The sequence below is a fragment of the Salvelinus namaycush genome, chromosome 21 (genome assembly GCF_016432855.1).
Source record: "Salvelinus namaycush isolate Seneca chromosome 21, SaNama_1.0, whole genome shotgun sequence".
NCBI classification, from domain to species: Eukaryota; Metazoa; Chordata; class Actinopteri; order Salmoniformes; family Salmonidae; genus Salvelinus; species Salvelinus namaycush.
Genome location: NC_052327.1, coordinates 36196271 through 36218272, shown reverse-complemented (window position 1 = coordinate 36218272; position 22002 = coordinate 36196271). Strand labels below are relative to the sequence as shown.

Here is a 22002-nt window from a genome sequence, read left to right as displayed (position 1 = left end):
AATGATATTACCAAATGTCACAGTAAGGTCAAATAAGTTTTAAATGTTGAGTGTTTGAAATGTGGGACGTATAAAGAAAATTATTTGGATCATGTTTGTTATTTATGGTCTGACTCCTATGTGCTTGATGGAACATATTCACATCTGTTTTCACTCCAGTTGAGAAGGTTCCCTCTTTGCCCAAACCCAACCAAATCTTACAAAGAAAATGAAGACAGAACAGAATAAATTAGAAAATAATTTAATATAAAACACATTCAATTTCAACATACAAAAACAGTTGAAATACGTTCATCCTTGGCTCCTCCTCAAATACTCTTAACCATTATAATATATTTTTTACAAAAACAAAATTGCACATGAGAACATTTAAACTAATAAATGTTTGACTATCCTCGCCTAGTGATACGTTTAAAGGATCTTCCCCGCTGGTCAACTGGCGGAGAGGAGATCACAGCATTCAGCAGTCTGTGGCTGGCAGTCTCAAAAATAAACGTGTCAGTGATGATAGAGGCCAAATAGAAATACTTATGCAGGCAGCCATTTTGTTGTCACCATGGCTGGCCATTTCATTTTCATGTGGTTACTTTTTTTTTTTATCACTTAAAACAAATATCGAAATAAACTAGTCATTTATCTCTTCCCTTGGAAGACACTGGAAAACAAAAAGTTACACATACTGTAGATAGCAGCAGCGAGCGTTACTATTGGGGAAAACATCCTTTAAAAAACACTCAAGACAGACGTATGTCAACATCCCTGTCAGGATGTCATAGTCTCAACTCCTCCAACCCCGTACATAAAGGTACAAATAAAAGCAAAATTAAAATTGACAGTACGAGAAAAAAAATATGTAAATGAAAAACAGAACAGCAAAGATGTCACTTAGTTAGCAGGTCTATACTTACGTACATGATGTTAGGTGATAGAACCCTGAGTGCGTGGCCCAGAGTTTGGACAGGGAGGAGGGAGTTCATTCATTGGCTTCAGGGATGACCGAACAACCGTCCTGCGTAGGGGCGGACACCTCCCGACCGCCCAGGGAGAGTGCTACTGCGGGAGGGCTGCTAAGACAGCTAGCAGCAGAGTCTGCCCCTATCTGGCTAAACTAGGCAGTGGTCTGGTCTGATAGATTGAATCTAGTTTTTTTGATCCTCAGTGCTCCTCTCCCTCCATTTTGCTCGAGCATAAATTTAGGGGCTCACTTAGACTCACTCCCACCTCTTGACACTTGTCAACAAGTTTCCTCAGTTTATCAGTTTTACCTCCCTCCGCAGCTTCAAACAGCAGGCGCTGGAAAGGGACAGAGAGGAGAGGGAAGGGGAAGGGGGGGTAGTTGAACATGCGTGCATTATCTGCCAGGTGGAACAAAAAAGTTGAAACCTTTTTTTTTTTTGCTGAGGTGTGTGTGTTAGATAGTAACTGAATGGGGAATTACATCTTTCCATAGGGTGGCACACAGTGGAAGGTTTTGCAGGGCTTGCTGATAAAGAAGCCGGACCTACAACAAAGGAAAACACCAAACGGGGGAGCCACATGTCAGTTTAGCGGAGGACAAGGACAAAACAGGAGAAAGAGCATGGAATAAGGTCAGTGGTTTTAGTGACTAGTATAGTTTTTACTCTAATACACCAAACAACATCCAACCATTCCATTTTGTCACCGTGGTCAGATGTAAGCCTTTTAACTGTCATACATTACATTGTGGCGAACACTGATAATAGCCTGTAGGGAAGAAATAGATTACAACAAAATGAAGGGAAGATCATGGGACAGCTGGGTCAAGGTAAATATGCAAAGTGAAACACCGACACACAAGAGGTTGTGACAGCAACACAGAATCATCAACAGACCAACATGCATCATTTACTTTCCATCCAAACCAGCCCCTGCTGATTTACAGTCCTCTCTCCCTCTGTCAATATTCCTCTCCCTAAACTATTACCTTCATCCATCCACTCCTTTACCAGTCTATTACTCAACCGTCTCACTGCCCCATCTCACTTCTTTCATTCCCCCCTGCCCACCCACCCCTACTAACTCACCTCGGAGCGCTCCTTCAGTTCCCTCTCCACAGCGATCACTCTGCCGAAAAACACACAGCACAAAAGCCTGTCAGCACTTGAATAGCAGGAATTGCCTGTGCAGCAGCGATTGAAGTCGGACAGAAGCCACAATATGTATGTGAAAAAGTGCATTTGATAAGTGCAGTAGAAGAACAGTGAGAATCCATCTAGAAAAAATATTCACCTTGTTGCCATACCAGCAGCACAAGTGGTGTTCAGCGAAGAGGAGAGAGTTGGACTTACATTTTCCAGTTGGCCAGACAGTTTGGAACGCTACTGCTCAACATTCTGGCTTGGAATTTCAGATGTTCTATGTTTCCATCCTGCCATTCTTGATGCAGCAACCTATACAACAACAAATCAAACCGTCTGCACACTACAGGCCCAAGACAAGAAATATTAGACCCAGCCATAACACTATAACATATTCCACAAACAGATAACTGCAGACATAACAGTGACTAATAAACCCAGCAGGCTACAGTTTAACAATAACAATTGGCCAAAACATCATTCCAACTGGAATAGATTTCAACCTCTATAACCTTCTGTCTATGTCCAAGCAAGCAGAACTAGTTAGCTACAATTGGCTCCTAGTTTGTCTGCTGTGTCTATCGAGTGCTTTGCGTACCTCAGGGCAAGTTCAGCATTGGTGGGCATGGTGTATCGTAGTCTCTCCAGGACATGGGGGTGCTGGGTATGAGGCAGACAGCTCAGGTAATGGGAGACAACCTGAACGAGCACAAGTCCAGAGGTTTGCAAATATGAACACGTTTAAATTAAAGACGCAAACAATGCCACTAACCGACGAAAGTGAAACACTATCAATTCAAGGAGTGTCAATTCCTGACAAACATAGGATCTGAGGGGTTACATTTTACATTTACATTTTAGTCATTTAGCAGACGCTCTTATCCAGAGCGACTTACAGTAGAGTGCATACATTTAATTACATTTTACATACTGAGACAAGGATATCCCTACCGGCCAAACCCTCCCTAACCCGGACGACGCTATGCCAATTGTGCGCCTCCCGGACCTCCCGGTTGCGGCCAGCTGCGACAGAGCCTGGGCGCGAACCCAGAGACTCTGGTGGCGCAGCTAGCACTGCGATGCAGTGCCCTAGACCACTGCGCCACCCGGGAGGTTAGGTGGATTTCTGGCAGTGGAAGCTGGTGGGGGACTACAGGACAGGCTCATTGTAATGTCTGGAATGGAATCAACGGAACGGATGTGGTTTCCATGTTTGATACCATTAAATTCTAGTCATTACAATGAGCATATCCTCCTATAGCTCATCCCACCAACCTCCACTGATTTCTGCCATCTGGAGTGATCTGGTCCATGGCATACGGTTAATGTAGGTGGACAAGTACGGGGAAGACAAAACCCATAGGCAAACTTTGCAGATCGAAATGAGCTGACATGATTGCTTATTTTACATTTCAGAGAGGCATGTTTGTTCTACATTATACACTGAGTGTACAAAACAATAGGAACACCTTTCTAATATAGAGTTGCACCACACATTTTACCCTTAAAACAGTCTCAATTCATCAGGGCATGAACTCTACAAGGTGTCAAGCGTTCTACAGGGATGCTGGCTTATGTTGACTCCAATGCTTCCCACAGTTGTGTCAAGTTGGCTGGATGTCCTTTTGGGCGGTGGACCAATAATGATACACATGGGGAACGGTTGTGTGAAAAACCCAGCAGCGTTGCAGTTCTTTACACACTCAAACCAGTGCGCCTGGCACCTACTACCATACCCCGTGCAAAGGCACTTAAAACTTTTGTCTGGCCCATTCACCCTCTGAATGGCACACATACAATCCATGTCTCAATTGTCTCAAGGATTACAAATCGTTCTTTAACCTGTCTCCTCCCCTTCACCTACACTGACTGAAATGGATTTAACAGGTTACATCAATAAGAGATCATAGCATTCACCTGGTCAGTCTATGTCATGAAAATATTTTTTGTACACTGTGTATATTTCTATCAGAACGTTCACAATGTTATTCCCTGCTGAACATGTCCCAGTTACCTACCTTGTTGTGAAATCTGAAGCAGTTCCAGTACTGGGCTGAGCTGAACGGAACCTCAAGCCTAGACGGGACAGTTACCAGACAACGCTGAACCAGGTCTGATAACACCCGGAGCTCTCTGCTGTTGGATGGGCTCCCAGCTAGCTTACTGCTGGTAAAGAGGAGATAACTGGAGAGAGAACAGTTAGACTGTTAGTTGGGTTAGGTCTCTGGGCCCTCCCCCACCTGGATGTGTGGACATGACATTCCTATGGCAGCCCCTCAGAGGATAGCTGCTAACCAACCACACTGGTGTCTGATTAGATTGGCATCCTGATTAAAGCTTGTACTACCTCGAGGCCCTTTTATTTTCTATGTGCCTGCTATAATTAGTATAAGGATCTTCCAATCTGGCTTGTTAAGTATGGCTTGACTCTCTTCAGACGTGTCCCGTTCACCCCATGGGATGATAGTACTATCCTTATGGATGACAATGGTGGGTGAGAGGCTGAATGCAATGGACGCATGCTGAGAACTTGTTGTAAGACAAGACTCACTCTATCCACAGCTTGTGAAGAACATCTAGCTGCATTACGGCTCCGAGGGCTCTCTCAAATGCATCCATCGCCTCCCCAACGTTACCGTGCACCCACTGCCACAGACTGCAAGACAAGACACCAAAAAATGAAATATTGTCTCACTGTAAAAAAGTATTATGATCAGGAAGCCCAACTGTCGTCGTGTCTTCTTGTATTTCTACATTTTTAATAATCTAATTATAACCTTATTGTAAACTGTTACCGATAAATGTTAATGACGGTGCATTGAACTGCCATATAAGAATAAGAGCTGGGCTTCCGTGTAGTGCAGGGTCAGCCGGCATGTCACAATACTTACCAATGGACGAGGTTTAGGTAAGGCATCTGGTGGCTAAGCTGCTCTTTAAGTTGTTTTTTGATAACTGGGCCTCTCAGGATGTCCTCTGTTGGAATACCAAGGATGTACCTTGAAAAGAAGTGGAGATCACATTAATTCATGGAACATTCAACCGTATACCACTACAGAAAGGAAGCAACTTCGTTTACAAAAAGTCAGGTTGTTTCTGACGTTTTAGGAGTTACAACATTCATTTCTGCTTAAGTTGGAGGAGTAACTGACTAACCGTAGCACATCCACAGGTTGCTGGTCACTTCTCTCCTCGTCACAGAAAGACAGGACGAACCCCCGGAACAGAGGAGCGATGCAACTGGACTTCTCCTGTTCAGAGATACATGAGACAGGCTAGCTAGGTCATGCTAGTAACTGTGTACAAGCAACATGAGACATTCAAGCAAAAAATGGAAAGGATTCAGCTCTTAAATAGTACGGTAAAATTTCTTGTCAATTGAAAAATCTTCTGTGAATCCTGTGGAGAATGTTAGTTGAGATGACAGAATGACAGTTAAATGTAAATTGACTATGCCTTGCTTAACTGGCCCTAAGGGGATGGCTACATAAAGTTGTATTAAAAAGGAGCTCCAGACAGCCCACTGACAGGGAGACTGACCTGAGCCATGAGGAACTTGCAGGTGTGGTAGAAGACCTCTGCGTTGTGTGGACACTGGGACAGTGCCCGTAGCCACACCCCAACACCCTGCTCTCCATCACCCTTCCCCACATACAGGCCTGACAGGGCATCCAACAGGGCACATGAATGCGGGCACAGTGCCAACAGGGACTCACACAGCTCCAGGCCTGCATCGTACCTACAGGGTGCAAGTCAGTTTTATTATGTTTTAGTTAAGACTAGCAGAAACATTAGTAGAGTTATGACAACCACAAAAACACACACACACACACACACACACACACACTAACCTTTTACACTTGTTGGAATTTGCCTATATGGATAGTGGTAAATTGAAATGTTTCTTACAGAAGAAATATGAGCAATTGAAAGAGAACAGTTTGGAGCATTTGGGAAAATGATTAGACCAAAAGGTGAGTACACAGTTTGGCTGAAAAGACTGAATCCAAACATAACACTTGATTTTATGTGCATTTTAAAAGCATGCACTTTTTGCCACATTTGTTGATAACAAAATCAGAAAATATTCTGGATACATTCATTAACATAAGAATATTCCTGGAAAATGTGGGGTAGGTGAAACATAACACAACAAAAAAATGACAAGGTTGAGGGAGAGAACTAACTGGTGTCTACAAGTGGCCACACACCTCTCCAAAGTGTTCACAGTTCCTAAGCAATTTCAATGCGCTTATGACAAAGAGTCATTACACTATAAGGTGCTTTGATGAGCTTGCCTAGCCGTGCCATTGAGGAACTAGAACAAGCCATCACACAATTACTGTCGTTTACGCAATCCAGAAACGCTCCACTGTAAATCGCAATCTAGGTCAGGTGGGCGTGGTTTCAAAGCCAGTATGATTTATATTTTTTCTCCCCAGTTTCATCATATCCAATTGGTAGTTAGTCTTGTCCCATCGCTGCAACTCCCGTACGGACTCGGGAGAGGCGAAGGTCGAGAGCCATGCGTCCTCCAAAACACAACCCCGCCAAGCCGCACTGCTTCTTGACACAAAGCACGCTTAACCCAGAAGCCAGCCACACCAATGTGTCAGAGGAAATGCCGTACACCTGGCGACCGTGTCAGCGTCCATGTGCGCAATGGGAGAAGGACATCCCGGCTGGCCAAACCCTCCCCTGCGTCGCCTCATGGGTCTCTGTCGCGGCCAGCTGCGACAGCCCAATATCGAACTAGGATCTGTAGCGATGCAGCGCTTTAGACCGCCAATATGAGTTTTATAAGTTATAAAATACTATGTTGCAGTGTTAGGCTTTCACAAGGCAATTCAGAGAAACAGATCGCAATTCTGGTGCGCAAAGAAATGAGTCCTGAGCTCATTCAGGTGCGTGTGACGTGGCAAATGTTCATCACAATAAAGACGCTTATTCTGTTCAAAACGACTCAGGTTATGACGCCATGTCATCTTCTAACTGTACATCAAACATAGTGATCATAAACGTTGACACTGTATATGACATGAGTTTTATGATTTGGAAATGTTAAGTGCACATTTGGACTCATGGGTGTTTGTCTTGCTTGTATGACATCAAATCAGTATTTAGTATGACATCAAATCAGTATTTATTATAATCCTCAACGTCTTATCTTTCAAAATACATTAAGTCCTCTTCACTTACAGCATTACCCTCACTCAGACAAGAAAAACATTTTCTAAATTTGCCCAATTAGTCGGAGGGATGGGGGAAACTTCTTGTCGAGTACGGTGCTCAAGTTCAGAACGGTGAAGCACAGAGACTGAGCTCTGATGTCATTTCTAGCATGTTACTGTACAGCCACTACGTTCCAATTTAGCCGCTTGTTAGTGCCCAGATCTGCCATTTTTATCGCGTATACGTGTACAAATGTAAAGGGTTAACACCTAGCATGCCCAAACACACAAGCCTGATTTTATTGGGTTCGGCGCGCACACACACAGCTAGCAGAAAGCCAGCGTTGAGCTTACCTTCCCAGCAGGCTATAGGTAGTGATGAGGTTAGTGTGTAGAGGCAGACAGGCCAGGGTTCTCTCACTGGGAGGCAGAGTCTGGTCTGTGCACTGACGCAGTGCATCTAAAGGGTTGAACAAACCAGTATGAAATCAATGCCCCTCTCTCTCTCAGCTGTCCACTACATTTACAGGTCTACTGTGCCAGAAAAACTGAAGCCTAGTGACTGAGCGGAAATAGCACAACTAGAAGCATAATAGTTTTATGTCCAAATAACCTATAAACTACCATGAGCAACTGTGGAAAAAGTCAAGATAATTGTGTGAAAAAACTAAGTAGGAAACCTGGAAAAAGCATGGTCAGTTTCTCTGTGGGTGTAGCTGAACCCCGTGTCGATGGTGACGGCTCACCTTCGAACACAGCGATTAGTGTGTCAGGCTCTGTGCGGACGTCGAGAGGTGTTCTCCAAGGGAGGGTGAAGGCCTCGATGCTGACCACCCTGGAGGGGTTGGAGTTAGCCGGGTCGTACAGACTGGCCGGCAGGCGGTCAAACTCCGTCAGGTGGATGAAGGACAGCCAGACCAGGCAACGGTCACTTATGGTCAGGTAATCAGCAATGCACCGCTCAGTGACTGACTTCAAGGCATTCTGAAATGAACAGGATCGGTCGCCCTTGAGCATCTTGGGAACCTTTTGCATTTTGTATAGCAGTAGCTAATCTAAGAGGTATGAGTTTGTTTGGCCTGATTGCAGCAGTAAGGTGTCATATGGCTTGGAACCGAATATTGATGTACGCAGCTATATTGGTGGCGCTCACGACTGACTTTTTTTGCAGTCTCTTACCTGTAGGATGGCCAGGGCATTCTGTAGCCGGCCTGTGAACACACTGAGTTGGACCCTGTAGAGTAGAGACTCCAATAGCTGGAAGGACAGCCTCTCAGAGAGACCACTAGTCCCCACACAGTCCAGCAGGTACTGCAGCAGACGACCACACACATAGTCCTTCCCCTCAAACAAGCTCTCCGTGGTTAGGTACTAGGGAAGGGGAAAAGACAGCGGTTACATCCAGTCCTGCTGATATTCCTCTGTGCTATTTAACAAGGGACTCACTTCTACCTGGGAGACCAGGTGAGCGGTCATCTTCAGCCAATCAATAAAATCAAGTGTCCAAGGAAAATAAAAACCATCAGGACTGCGAAACCAAAGGTCCTGAACTATGCGCTCTACAGCCAGGCCTCAGAGATGGACACACAAAGCCCTGTAGAGGAAATGCCCCACAGTAGGTCAACAGAGGGTTTGGTTGGACATGAGAACTTACACTCCACCAGACTTGGTAGTCGGGGGCGTGCTCCACAGCCATCTCACACATCTCCTGCACCTCATCTCTCTTCCCTCGGCGGGAGAACAGAGACAGGTAATAGCACCAGATCTCTGGGTTGTCCCGGTTGTCTTCCAGGGCCCGAGACAGAGTGTTCAACGAAGCGTCCAGGCACTCAGCCGCTGACCTACAAGGAAGCAACATAACACATTATATTGCATATCACATCATATATGCATGTCAATCTCTCCTGGCTGAAAGTGGAGGAGAGATTGACTTCATCACTACTTGTATTTATGAGAGGTATTGACATGTTGAATGCACCGAGCTGACTGTCTAAACTATTAGCACATAGCTCTGACACCCATGCATACCCCACAAGACATGCCACAAGAGGTCTCTTCACAGTCCCCAGAACAGACTATGGGAGGCACACAGAGCCATGACTACATGGAACTCTATTCCGCATTAAGTAACTGTAAAAGCAGTAAAATTAGATTTTAAAAACTGATTAAAAAAACACACCTTACGGAACAGCGGGGACTGTGAAGCAACAAACATTGGCACAGACACATGCATACACATGATAACATACACACTATACATACACATGGATTTAGTACTGTAGATACGTGGTAGTGGTGGAGTAGGAGCCTGAGGGCACACAGTGTGTTGTGAAATCTGTGAATGTATTGTAAAGTTTTTAACATTTTATAAACTGCCTTAATTTTGCTAGACCCCAGGAAGAGTAGCCGCTGCTTGGCAGAAAATCTATTTGCATTATCCATTCAGCCTAAACCAGGTTAAGGTTAAAAATACACTCAGTGACAACTTAACACTCCGGAGGGTCTGTATTTGAGGGGCATCCACTTACACTTCTTTCTGGCTGAGGTATTTGAAGGCCAGTTTGATCCAGAGCTGTGCGTTGCGGGGGCTCTCCAGGACACTGGTCTCCAGGTTAGATATGTCGTCAGTTTCACTAATGAAGTAGCGCTTGTCGTCTGGGGTCACACACACATCCAGGGCAACAGACAGACTTCTCTTGGAACAACCGTCTGTGACAGGGAAGGAAACAGACAAACAGCAGAGGTTTAAGGTCAGATCTCCAGTTCTGCACAACTGAAGAGAAGCAATCACTGTTAGTGCTGCTACCATTATCTACACCGCGCTTCAGATGAGTTGTAATTCTGCTTGGAAGACTGGTTTGTTGCTAGGAGATGAGCCTACTGACTAACCAGTTCTCACCGTATTTGACTGGACCAGTGTCTCTACTCTCGTCCCAGCTGTCGTCCCCTGTGTTTGGGCTAGCCTGGTGAGCGGGCTGAGGCCTCCACCTCCTGAGATCCTTACACGTGGTGAAGGGAGGGACTAGACAAAACACAAGTTGAACAAGGCAGAAGGGTTCTAGTCGTGAACATTTTCTAAAAGAGATCAACTGCTCAATAGTGTGTTCAACCTTAACTGCTGAGTGTAAGGATAGTGTAGGAATGGTATGGAAATCTCACCATGTCTTTTGCTTTCGTTCACTTTGCTGACGAGTAGAACAGCCTTCTGGTCCATCCCCATGCGATCGTTGTTAGCCCCAAACAGCTGTTTTATATACTTCTCTGAAAATAGGACAACCAATCAACCATTGTCAGTAAAAGCCTCATGTATTTATCATGGAATAGTGAACTTTTTGGAATCTATCAATCACCAAGATACATTCTAAGCTCAATGGTATTTAAATATTGCCAGATGGCAGTGTGGTTCTATTACCTGTGGCAACATTGATGACATCAGTAGTACTGCTCTCAGAGCAGCCAATCAGGGCCAGGTTGTACGATAGGATATCCTGGAACAGCTGGTTTCCACCAAAAGCGCAGTTTCTCATGTGCTGCCTAGAAACATAGACCAGATCACCCAAAAGGGAGATGTTGGTTGGTTATAATGAAACAGACATGAGTCTATATTCACATCCCTGTTTACACACACACACTAGGAGGAATGACTTACCACTGGCAGTCATCGTCATTGCATGTGCCCGTGAGGTCAAAGCGACAGAAACACTTTTTGGGCGCTACAACATTGCTGTAAGACACAGAACTGAGTGATAACTTCTCCTTGGTCCGAAAGTATGGACTGAACCTGAAGAAAGGGACAAGATGGAAAGGTTTGATTGATGGCAGGGTGTTGTTCTTGGCACAAGCAATTGGGAGCAACCCTAGCAGTGAACCAGCCACCTACCGATAAGACTTAAAGACCAGGAGAGGGCTGCGATATGGTCCAAACGGGACAGGCTTCAGCTCGGCACAGCCTGATTGGGCAGCCATGGTGTCCACATCCTCCGATATCACCTGCACGTCAAAGTAATGAACACAAACATTTCAGTCTCTCAACCATGCAGAATAGATGAAAAACATAGTTTTAGACCCGACAAGTGTGCTGTATGCTACAGTAGCTGCACATATCAACCAAATAAGAAAACTGTCAAGACAGCATTTTTTAAACCACAACAAAAGGGAATTTGAATTCAGTGTTTGCGAGGCCAGTTAAAGTGATATATTATGGTTTACCTTCCCAGAAGGGGGTTTCTCAACAGTGCCTCCTAGCGCCCGTAGTTCCCCCAGCAGCAGCTCTCCCAGCCTGGCCTGCTGCTGGTCCCTCCTCTGCAGGGCCTCCACCTCTAGTCCCAGGAACAGCTCCCCGGGCCCCGAGGCCTTAACCCTGACTGGCTTGGCTGGACTATCCTTGACCAGCCCAGTCCCACCAGAGTCCAGCTTAGGCTTGGTGAAGGAGCCGGTCTCTCTGAAGGAGCGTCTACGAACACTCCGGGCCGAGGGCCTGGCTGTGGCGGCAGGTTCCAAGTCGCTCTCCTCCGTCTCGGTAGGGTCTTCGCTGCTGACCAGGGTGAGTTTATCCTGGGTGAGGTCATGCAGGGAGGGCTGGGGCAGGGGGAAGGGGCTGGTGGGGGGAATGCTGGGGTGACGAGCCCTGGGGAGAGGGGTGGAGGCGGCCTGGGGTGGAGGGGGTTCAGGGACCACCCCTCTGTTGTGGAGGGCCTGGGCCTCCTTCAGTTTCTGGATCTTGAAGGCGTATTCTGACTCCAGCTGCTGCAGACGCTGCTTCTGGGCAAGGAGGTCGGCGAAGTGCCTTTCTGAGCCGCGGGGAGCGACGGAGACTTCCACACACAGACGTTTCACAGGCTGAAGAATGGAGGGTGGGCAGAAAGATGGTTTAGAGAACTCTGGCCTTTACTTACGGCTGGTTGGTGTTTGGTAGAAAGGAAATGGGAATATACATTTTGAAACAGAGGAAGTGTTAGAACAATAAGTCCAATAAGAGTCATTTTCCGCTTCAAAGCAATTTATGATGTTCCCTAGTGGACATGTCCTTGTTGAACACATTTCTGTGCTTTATCAATCAACAAGGGCCCTGGCATGGTATAGTGTGGGTCGGTAAGGTGTGGTACGGTGCTCACCGAGGAGTGGCTGATGTCCGTGCGTCGTTTCTGACCGCCTGGCTTTCTGCCTGCAGCAGCCTGGGCTTGGACCAGCACCTCCTCCAGCTTCAGGCTGTGTTTCTTCTTCACTGACACGCGGTTCTGAACACGATGAACCTACAGGGTGGAAACATACATGACAGATGTTAAAAGGGTGGTAACAAATGAGATATATACATACACACACATATCTCATCAGAACCTTGGTTAACTGAATCAGGTGTTGAGTGAAAGCCTGCACACCCAGTATCTCTCCAAGGAGGAGGGTTGGCATGACCACACCCGCTATATACACTTCCAAAGGCAACGGAAAAAATAACTGAATGAAATGTCTTGTCCTTTACAGACATTCCTTTAGCTTGGCATTTTCCCAAACATTACCAGGAGAAACAACTCCTATTCCATTATTCAGCTTCCACTGACTAAAACCCTCAGCCATCCGACTCATTGCTATAAACATGGCCACCCAGGCGCAAATACCTCGGCTAGGAATTTACTTCACAGCTCATTCCCATTGAGTTTCATTCCCTCTGGGTTCCTTCCTGGCTCTTAACTCCCACCTGTTCCTGGAGTCTGTTGAGGAGAGTCTTGTTGGCACTGACTATCTTCTCTGAGGCCAGGAGCTGTTCTTTGAGCTTGGCCACTTTGGCCTCAGCTGCCTTCAATGCCTCCTCCTTCTTCTGCTCCTGCTGTAAGAGCTGCCTCAGGATGGCCTCATCCTTCAGGAGCAGATTCCTGAAAGGAGGGGTAGAGTGAGAGATGGAAAACCATAAGTCCAAGTAATTCCCTAATGTGAGACAATTACTTAATATACCATTGTGTTTGGGCATCAGCCTTCATCTAGGTGTTTTTTTCCCTTCTGGTGTTTGAGGGCCTCACCCGTGTTTGGTCAGCCTAGTCTCTGCCTCGGTCAGCTGCAGCTCGACCGCTGCCTTGGCAGCGAAGTCCACATCAGGATCAGAGCCTGCAGGAGAGGGCACACCTCGGGGACTGTGGTCCTTCAGAATCTTCTGCTTCTCCCTACTTACATCAGACAAAAAAAAAAAGATTGTTTAGATTTCAGTGAGTGTAGTCCACTCTGTTCCATCAGTGACATTTTAAAGAAATACCCTCTCACTTTGGTGCCATTAATATTGCACTGAATGTTAATTAATCGTTAATGAATTTCCCATCCATAGACAATGCTTGGGTGGAAAAACTATATCTCACTTTGTCAGACCATTCTCTTTAAAAAAAATATACCTGGCTATTTCTTCTTTGAGCAGCCGATACTCCGTCTTCTTCTCTTCAGATAGAGCCTCCGGGGTTCTGCCTGGCTTGTTCTCCTTCTCAGGTCCTGAAGTCGGTTTGGGTTTCGCTGCCTGGAAGTTGAGAGAGAAAGAGCATTACAGCCCATCACCCTTTAACCACATACAATTATTACACATCTCAAATTAGGATTCTGCCATTCATATATAAATTGAGAGGTCGTCCTCAGAGGCCAAACTGTTGGGACACACACATGTACGTACCTCTGCGTTCCTGCGTGCCTCCTTGATCATGAACTCCAGGCCTCCAAAGACAGACTGTGTCTGTGTAGAGCTGCTGCAGGCCTCCATGTCTGAGTCACTGTCGTCTGAACCGTTCAGTTGTACCACCACCGCCTTGTGCCGTGGGAGCTGGGGAAACAATAAAACGTATGATTTGAATTGGCCATTGTGATGAATGGGCACCGACTTCACAACCCAAAATCAATTAATCTCAAAATAGGAGTGCCAATCTAGGATCAGGTCACCTCTGTCTTATTATGATTTGAAAGGCTAAATGTATCCTATATTAGCCCCCCTATTCTGAGAAGCTTTGTGAATACGGGCCCTGGGATGCAGTCTAAGGTGAGCTTATTGTACATGGGTGAGAAACCAGAGCGCTCTGGGAACATAGCTGAGGCCGGGTATCATTGGGCACACGTGCTGCTGTAATGTACTGTCTATGGGACCCCACCTGTGTTGCCTATGGCAGTATCAGAGTGAGCGCCAACTCATTGTTCTCATAAGACAACACTACATGGAGTTACTGAGCACAAAGATACCCATGGCCTCCAAATCCCTGTTTTACACAGTTCAGCTGAAAAAAAAGTAGAACGTCATTGTTGGAAAATATGACTTTGAAGTTCAAATATTTCAAAATAGCATATTTTAAAACATGTTTTCAGCACATGCAAGACAGTTTTCCCATTCAGAGAAGAATCATTCACAAATCCAGACATTTTCTGCATATTTCAATGAGTGTTTGAAACGGTTTGGAATATAGGTCAACAAATGAACTCTATTCATGGTTGAAAGAGTGAAAGCTCTTCAGGACATTAACGAACGTGAACTATTTGGATCTCTACGGTTTCTTCGCCTGGCTAGGGCAGATATGTGGTCATCACTCAATGTTTTGATTTCCTCCTATGGTATTATTCTTACCATCAGTGGTAGCCTGGGAAGGTGGTGCCCTCGGCTGAACTTGTTGCTCCATGGCTGGGGTGCCGTGTTGAGGCTGACCACACTAGGGTTGCTCCTGGGCACTGGTTGGACCAGACTGACCAGGAGGGAGGGAGAGGGGGGGCTGCTGTCAAGGGTCATATCCTACAGAGGAGAAATACATTTTTAAAGCCAGATTCACCAAGTCCACTGTTCAAAGACAAAGTGCTGCTGTAGAACTGGAAAATGATATGACTGAGTTGCCCATCTGATATAGCAGGGTACCGAGATAAGTTTGAACATTGTTTAACACTTGTAAATTAACAGAAGAGTGAAAAATATGCATCTTCTGTTGAGACAAATTAACTTTCCAGAGGATGACTAGGACCTAATGGAACCCTCCTCTACTCCTAACACTATACAGATAACACAGGCATGTCACTTTGTCCTCCTGTGGAGCCATCTAGTGTTATACCTCGGGCAGTGGAACCTTCTTGTTGGCCATGGACATGAGGCAGGTCTCTCTGAGCAACATCTCCTCTTCCTCTTCCTCGTCAGCGAAAGGCGGCTTTGGGGGAGGCTCCAGCTCATCCGGGGGTGGGGGCATTGGGGGTAAGGGTGGAGGGGGCGCAGACGGAATGACGGACAGGAAACGTGGCTGTCCCAAATCCTGGAAAGAAATAAGCTTGTTAGTTACCCCTATAAGAGATGCATAGAACAGTCCTTGTTTAGAGTTTGGGGTGGAACGTACCATTCTGCATTGAGTGGGGGAATCCATACGGAAAGGCATAGGCATGTGACTGAAGCATCCTGGGACCTCAAATGGATCATGTACTGGAGAAGACGCTGAAAGAGAAAATAACTGAATTTTAGACAAATCAGATTCAGCCGTAGAAATAAAACTGTCAAACATTGCAATAAGAGGCCTGGATTGATGGCCATGTCCTTAGCTATAAACAATCCTTTCAGCATGTTGGATGGGTTCTATAAAATCACTTCAGATATGTTCAATAGTGCAGTGAGTGCATCGGCAGGTGAGCTGGTTGCTCACCTGGGGAATTGGTCTCACTATCAGTATCCATGGCAACCTCGTCGTAGTTGTCGTACTGGTAGAGGTTCCCTGAGGTGTCCAATCCCTGTTTACCAGAAGACTTCCTGGTGTGGTCGCTGTCCTTGGACTGAGATTGAAATGTGTCATTTGTCTGTCTCTCACATGCTCTCTTCTTCAATCATGTTGCATGTCCATACTACTGACAGTAATGTAGGAGAGCTCTATTCCAATAGAGTTAAGAGAAAGAACCCCACATACCACATTGCAGGTGTTAAGCAGAGACTATACAGTTTAAAAAAGGTTCATATATAATTGAAGGAATCAGATAACCTAAAAGGAAATGCCTTGGGTGTGGGGCAAGGTCTTTCTCTCCCTGTCCGTCTTACCTTGCTCCGGTTGCGCGGCGGCTTAGACCCGCCCACCAGCTTCATGAAGCGGTTGTACTGCTCGTCCTGATTGGAAAGGTCCCGGATCTTGCGGATCTCTTCCTCCCTCCGGCGGCGTTCTTCCTCCTCCTGTCTACGCTGCTCCTCCTGGTCTCTCTCCTGTTGGAGCTTCCACGTCCTTAGCTGCTGCTTTCGGAACGCCTGCTTTGCTGCTGAGCCTAGGGGATCAAAACCCATTTACTTTACATCACTAAAATACATAAATATTCACAGAGATAAAATGCATTATTAAAATACACAAGAACCAAAATGCGACCAATATTTCCAAAATCAGAATGTCATTGTGATGGAACGCTTGGTACCAACATAGAGGACAGTTTGGATCTGAATAAGCAGAAAGGCCCTTCTCACCTGGGCTGACTGTCTTCCTCCCTGGATACCCCTTAACCGGAGCTTTGCCCTTCTCCGCTGGAGGCTTTGCCCCAGCCTTGGTCTTCTCCTGGGGCTTGCTGGCCAGAGCTTTGGCCTTCTCCGAGGCAGCAGAGGCAGACCTGGTGGTGACTTTGCCCCTCTCTGGTGGTTTGGCACTGGAGGAGCTGGATGTCTTCTCCTGGGAGGGCTTGGCCTTGGTGATCTTATCTTTGCTCTCCTTCATCACTTGCTGTTCTTTCTGCTGCCACTTCCTGCTGGCTGACTGCAGGGCCAGGAGACGCAGCTGCAGCTCAGACAGGTCCTCATCTTCATTACTCCCCTTCACTCCAGGCTGCAGAGAGACAGAGGAGGGCCGGATAACCCAGATTCTAACTTGACATACACACAACTCAGACATTGTGTCAGTGGACATTTGGACAAACGTTCAAAAGAGCTGCAAACACACATCTCAAGTTAATATTTGTGCCTTGAATCACTTACTCTTGACCCATGCCTTAAGGGGATAGCTCGAGATTTTGGCTATCAAAAAAAAAAAACGTACCTAGAGTCAGATGAACTCATTAACCACGTTTCGATTCTCAGTTTTTTTATGCGAGTAAAGTCATACTGTATAAAAAAAATAATAATCACGACAGCTGTAATGGAAACAGGAAGTGTCGGTCCAATTTAAAAAATGACGACAGATCAGTTGTGTGTTCGACATTGTAGGATTTACGTCGGTAAAATGTATTTAGCTAGAAATGGCGGTGGAAACGCCTATATGCACAAATATTGATATAATAACCATCCTATCGAAGTCAACATGGAGTCAGACGATGATATGGCGTGAGGCCCTCCCACTACATCTCGGAAACCATGCAGTTTATTAGGCTACAGATTAAATTAATTATAATTCACCACCAAAAGTGCACAGTGATCTTGACGCTCTTTTCCAACAAATATCGATGGTATTATTCTGGTGACATGATGATCAATGCTTGACTGCCGTTTGACACACTCACTCTTATCCATAATAATCTCATCATGTAGACTATCCTACCCACAATGTATCTGCGAGCTGTTGGCTAGAGCGCAGGTGCCAAGACCAGAGTAGACACATTTGCTATTTAACGCAAATGTTTGTGACAAAACTATCGGTAGAGTTGAAAATGCGATGGAAACACATTGAAGTTTACATTTTTATTCAGTACATGAAAACTTAAGCGAGAAAGTACATTTGGTGTGCACTACGTCATCACACACTGATTTTTATCTGCAACAAGTCAGCTTGGTGAAAACACTACTGGTGGGAAAATATTTTCTTTATGTGGATTTTAGAATAGTCGCATGAAAATCTGTCGCCAATTGGATGGAAACCTAGCTACAGACACCATTTTTCTACCTCTGTGTGTAGTTTGAAGGAAGTTGAAGTTAGTTTCTGGAATTACTAACTAGTTTTAGCGCAATAACTGGAAGTAACTGGAAGTCTATGAGATCTGCTAGCGTTAGCAAAATCAGCTAGCTGATCCCATAGACTTCCAGTCATTGCACTAACGCTACTTAGCAATGGCTCCAGAAACTAACTTCAACTTAATTCAAACTGTATGCAGAGACATAAAAATGGTATCCACAAGTTCACTTGACTCTGGGTAAGTAGAAAAAGTTTTTGCCTTTTTTAAATAGATTCATACCTTGACAGGGGATTTAGTGGAGTCCTCTGATGATTTGCTGCAGCACACACAGCAGACTTTTGTATCCTTCTCACCTTCTTTCTTCGGGTAATCTGATTCCCTGCTACAGCAAACACAACATATTTTTGCTTCCTTCTCCCCCTCTTTTTTGTCTGCCTCTTTCTCCACACCATCTTTTCCCTCCTCTCCTGAAAAGACAGAACACAACACACACAGGGTGTTAACACTGTGGCTAATAAAACAATACATTATTTATTATAGTCGAGTCAAATTTGCTTCACGGTGTTGCCAGTTTGTTACCACATTGCTGCAGTGTTGTGTTATATAGTGGTTGTTACACACCTTTGGGAGTAGCAGCCGGGATAGCAGCTGGTTCAACTTGACCTTTTTCCACGTCACTGTCCTCCTTCTCTGAGTCTTTCTTTTCCGTTTTTGTTTTGAGCGCGTCAATTTCTGCAGGAGTGAGGAGTTTCTGACGTAGAGGTTTGAGATTGAACGCCTGAAAACCCCTTTTCTCCTCCATCTTCTCTGGGCCTGACGGGTCCTCTGCAGCATCCTCTGCAGCGGCTTCATTGGGAATACTGTTAGCGTCGAGTAATGGCTCGGTTTGGGGAATACTTGCAGAGACCTCAGACTCGTTCTGAGCAGGCAGGTCTTTGGGCTTCAGAACCAGGTTCTCTTCTTTTCTAATACATTCCAGCTCCAGCTGAATCTGCTTGTACTTGGTGAGCAGGTCCTCAAAACTCTCGTCAAGCCCATTCTCGATTTTGGCAACATTGTTGTTGTGCATCTGTTGGTTTCTTACCTGATTCCTCCCCATCATTACCTTCTCTATGGTCGGGGAGTGAAGGAAAGGCACCATTATGAGTTTGATGAGATGGGTAGGCTACAGACTTTGACCCTAATAGAAAAATGTATTTCAATCCAAAACCCATTTCCAGCTCAATAACACTAGGTATTTTGTTTTTGATTAATAAAAAAAAGTATTAATCAATTGAGCCTTGATGATAGGGAGGGGAATGCTGTGTAATGATCAAAAGTCATTACAAAATGGCAGATCTGTTGTTAGTTAGATGCATTATGACTACACTGAAATCGAAGGCCTATATGACTACACTTAAATCAAGGCCTATTCAAGGCTAGAAGCTACAACCAGCCAAACAAATGTTACAATGTGTAGTTACAATGTTAAGGTAAAAGCCTAACAAATGTATCACACTTTACAATTACATAGATGTCGTGAGATGAATGCCAAAGGATACGTTTGCTTCTCGAGGGAGATTCATTCTTGTTACTGTGATTCTCCCCGGGCCCATAACGACCAGGGGGAGGCCTACCAGCCTCTCTCCCTCCCCCACACCCGTCTCCCCAGCCTCCTCGTCCCCAATCCCCGCGACCGTCATCTAGTTTCCCCCGGTGCCTCAATCGATCCAGGGCTGTGTGACTTCGTTCCCAGAAACTGGAACGCGGGCTCTGGTCACAGCGTGGTCCCAGTGGCGGCCGGTCGGGTCCACTTGGTCCGCCTTGCTGTCTGTGGTTTGCGGTAAAGCCGGAACTGTGCGAATGAGGTCCGCGGTTGTATGGAATTAAAAGTCGAAAATCTGTAGGCTGGCTACCCACGACAGGTAGTACATTTCGGGTCGGTTGTTTCAATTTTCGTGTATTCCGTGAGGAGTTGCTGTTATTCATGCTACTAGGCCTCTTTTTACCCTGCTGCTGCGCAAACACATTTTCCTCGGTGTCATCATCGCAGATCTCTCCGTCTTCGAGCTCCCCTTCTTCTCTCGGAGACCGATTGATTGACTTTGAATCCATTGTGTAGTCTAATCGAGTGTGACAGTAGTTCGATTAATACGTAGACTCAACATATGTTTATAATTACAAAATTGGATTTATAAATCGGATGTTATGTCAATATTAACGAATATAAAGCTTGTTCGCTAACTAGCTACGCTCTTCCTCTTTCCCCTTCTGCCCCGCTGATCTCGCGATACTTCCCATTCCACTTGAACAAAGATTCTTCTTCTTCTATGAGATCATTGCAGTCTACAAACAATCGTTTATGTGCATGCCGCCACCTATTGTGCTGGAAAGTACGATCAATCATGATCTGCCCAAATCTGTTCTACCATGAAAATAAAAAAATTAAAAATTAATCCATACTAACTTCTACCACATCCTCAAGACCCTCCCCAACAATTGGCCGAGCGTCGCATGGGTTCGGCTCCATTGTAAATAAGAATTTGTTCTTAACTGACTTGCCTAGTTAAATAAAAAGGTTAAAAAAGAAAAGAAACCTACCCCATTAAACTTTATCTACATCATGCTGAAACACGCCATCCTTATGATTGTCAACAACCATTTCAACAGTAACATTTTTGTTTTACTTTTATTTAACTAGGCAAGTCTTATTTACAATGACGGGCCTACCCCAGCCAAACCCAGACGATGCTGGGCCAATTGTGCGCCGCCCTATGGGACTTCCAATCACTGCCAGTTGTGATACAGCCTAGAATCAAACCAGGGTCTGTAGTGACGCCTCTAGCACCTTAGACCACTGTGCCACTTCGGAGCCCATCTGTTACCCCCAATATCTCTTTTGCTGTCTCAGTGGAGGCTCCTCAGAGGAGGAAGGGGAGGAATAAAAATGGTAAAACATTTAAAAAGTGATCCTTTTCAGATTAAACTATACTAAATATAAATCACATGGCACCAAATAATTAATTAAACCACACTATTTTGCAAAGGTCTACAGTAGCCTCAACAGCACTCAGTAGGGTAGCACCATGGTGTAGCCGGAGAACAGACAGCTTCCGTCCTCCTCTGGGTACATTGACTTCAATACAAAACCTAGGAGGCTCATGGTTCTCACCCCATACCATAGACTTACACAGTAATTATGACAACTTACAGAGGACGTCCTCCAACCTATCAGAGCTCTTGCAGCGTGAACTGACATGTTGTCCACCCAATCAAAGGATCAGAGAATACATCTACTACTGAAAGCATAAACTACAGCTAGCTAGCACTGCAGTGTGTAAAAAGTTGTTGAGTAGTTGACTCAAAGAGAGAGAAAGACAGTAGTTGAACAATTTAATTTATTCCAAAATGAAGGAGAAGCAAGAGAGAAATAAAGTGTCTTTTTTTCACTTTCAGTTTGACTTACTTAGCTAGCAAATGCAGCTAGCTAGTTTAGCCTACTGAAAAACCCTGCTCAAACAGAGGGATGCTATGTTAGCTAGCTGGCTATGACTTTCCAACAACACTGGAACTCTTCCAAGTCAAGGTAAGCTTTTGGTTTGACTAATGTTTTGCCACCGGGGCCTGCCGGTGTAACTCCTTACAGACTGTACACTAACATTACTGCATGATTGTAGCGGGTTTACTAACAAGTTAGTTATATTAGCTATGCTGACTATGACGTTACTTTAGCTAATATGGTGACAACGATGTAAGCTGTATGTAGCGGTTTGCCTAGGTTTGGCTTTTTCACCTGGTCACGTAGAGCTGATGTGTTGTGCATTGAAGTCCACAAGTGAAGGGACAAGGTGAGAGGAGGAGAGTGCATAGATGCGAGAAGTAAAACAACGTGGCTGCTATGAAAGTGAACTGTG

General features: G+C 45.3%; 1 protein-coding gene across 4 annotated transcripts; it reads right to left on the bottom strand.

Annotated features, from left to right (window-relative positions):
• Nucleotides 1–225: 225 nt before the first annotated feature.
• Nucleotides 226–20360, bottom strand: LOC120066334 (zinc finger C3H1 domain-containing protein-like). Of its 4 annotated transcripts, none has more exons than XM_039017645.1 (35): nucleotides 19651–20360; nucleotides 18731–19219; nucleotides 18389–18576; nucleotides 16698–17049; nucleotides 16287–16504; nucleotides 15901–16027; nucleotides 15601–15695; nucleotides 15325–15519; nucleotides 14853–15014; nucleotides 13917–14063; nucleotides 13648–13766; nucleotides 13285–13428; nucleotides 12966–13140; nucleotides 12385–12522; nucleotides 11480–12109; nucleotides 11151–11260; nucleotides 10920–11051; nucleotides 10683–10804; nucleotides 10430–10531; nucleotides 10170–10292; nucleotides 9799–9979; nucleotides 8925–9111; nucleotides 8450–8641; nucleotides 8017–8254; nucleotides 7625–7730; nucleotides 5640–5838; nucleotides 5256–5350; nucleotides 4991–5098; nucleotides 4651–4755; nucleotides 4118–4283; nucleotides 2698–2798; nucleotides 2310–2411; nucleotides 2046–2085; nucleotides 1439–1501; nucleotides 226–1293 (listed from the first exon to the last, which is right to left on the bottom strand). In XM_039017645.1, the coding sequence occupies exons 1-35, from the start codon at nucleotides 20201–20203 to the stop codon at nucleotides 1156–1158; spliced, it is 6342 nt and encodes a 2113-aa protein (XP_038873573.1). In that variant the 5' UTR covers nucleotides 20204–20360; the 3' UTR covers nucleotides 226–1155. The 4 variants fall into 4 exon arrangements, 3 of the variants coding, with proteins under 3 accessions (XP_038873573.1, XP_038873574.1, XP_038873575.1); XM_039017646.1 differs by having other exon boundaries at nucleotides 13285–13425; XR_005478756.1 differs by lacking the exon at nucleotides 226–1293 and having other exon boundaries at nucleotides 1441–1501; nucleotides 2251–2411.
• Nucleotides 20361–22002: the final 1642 nt, after the last annotated feature.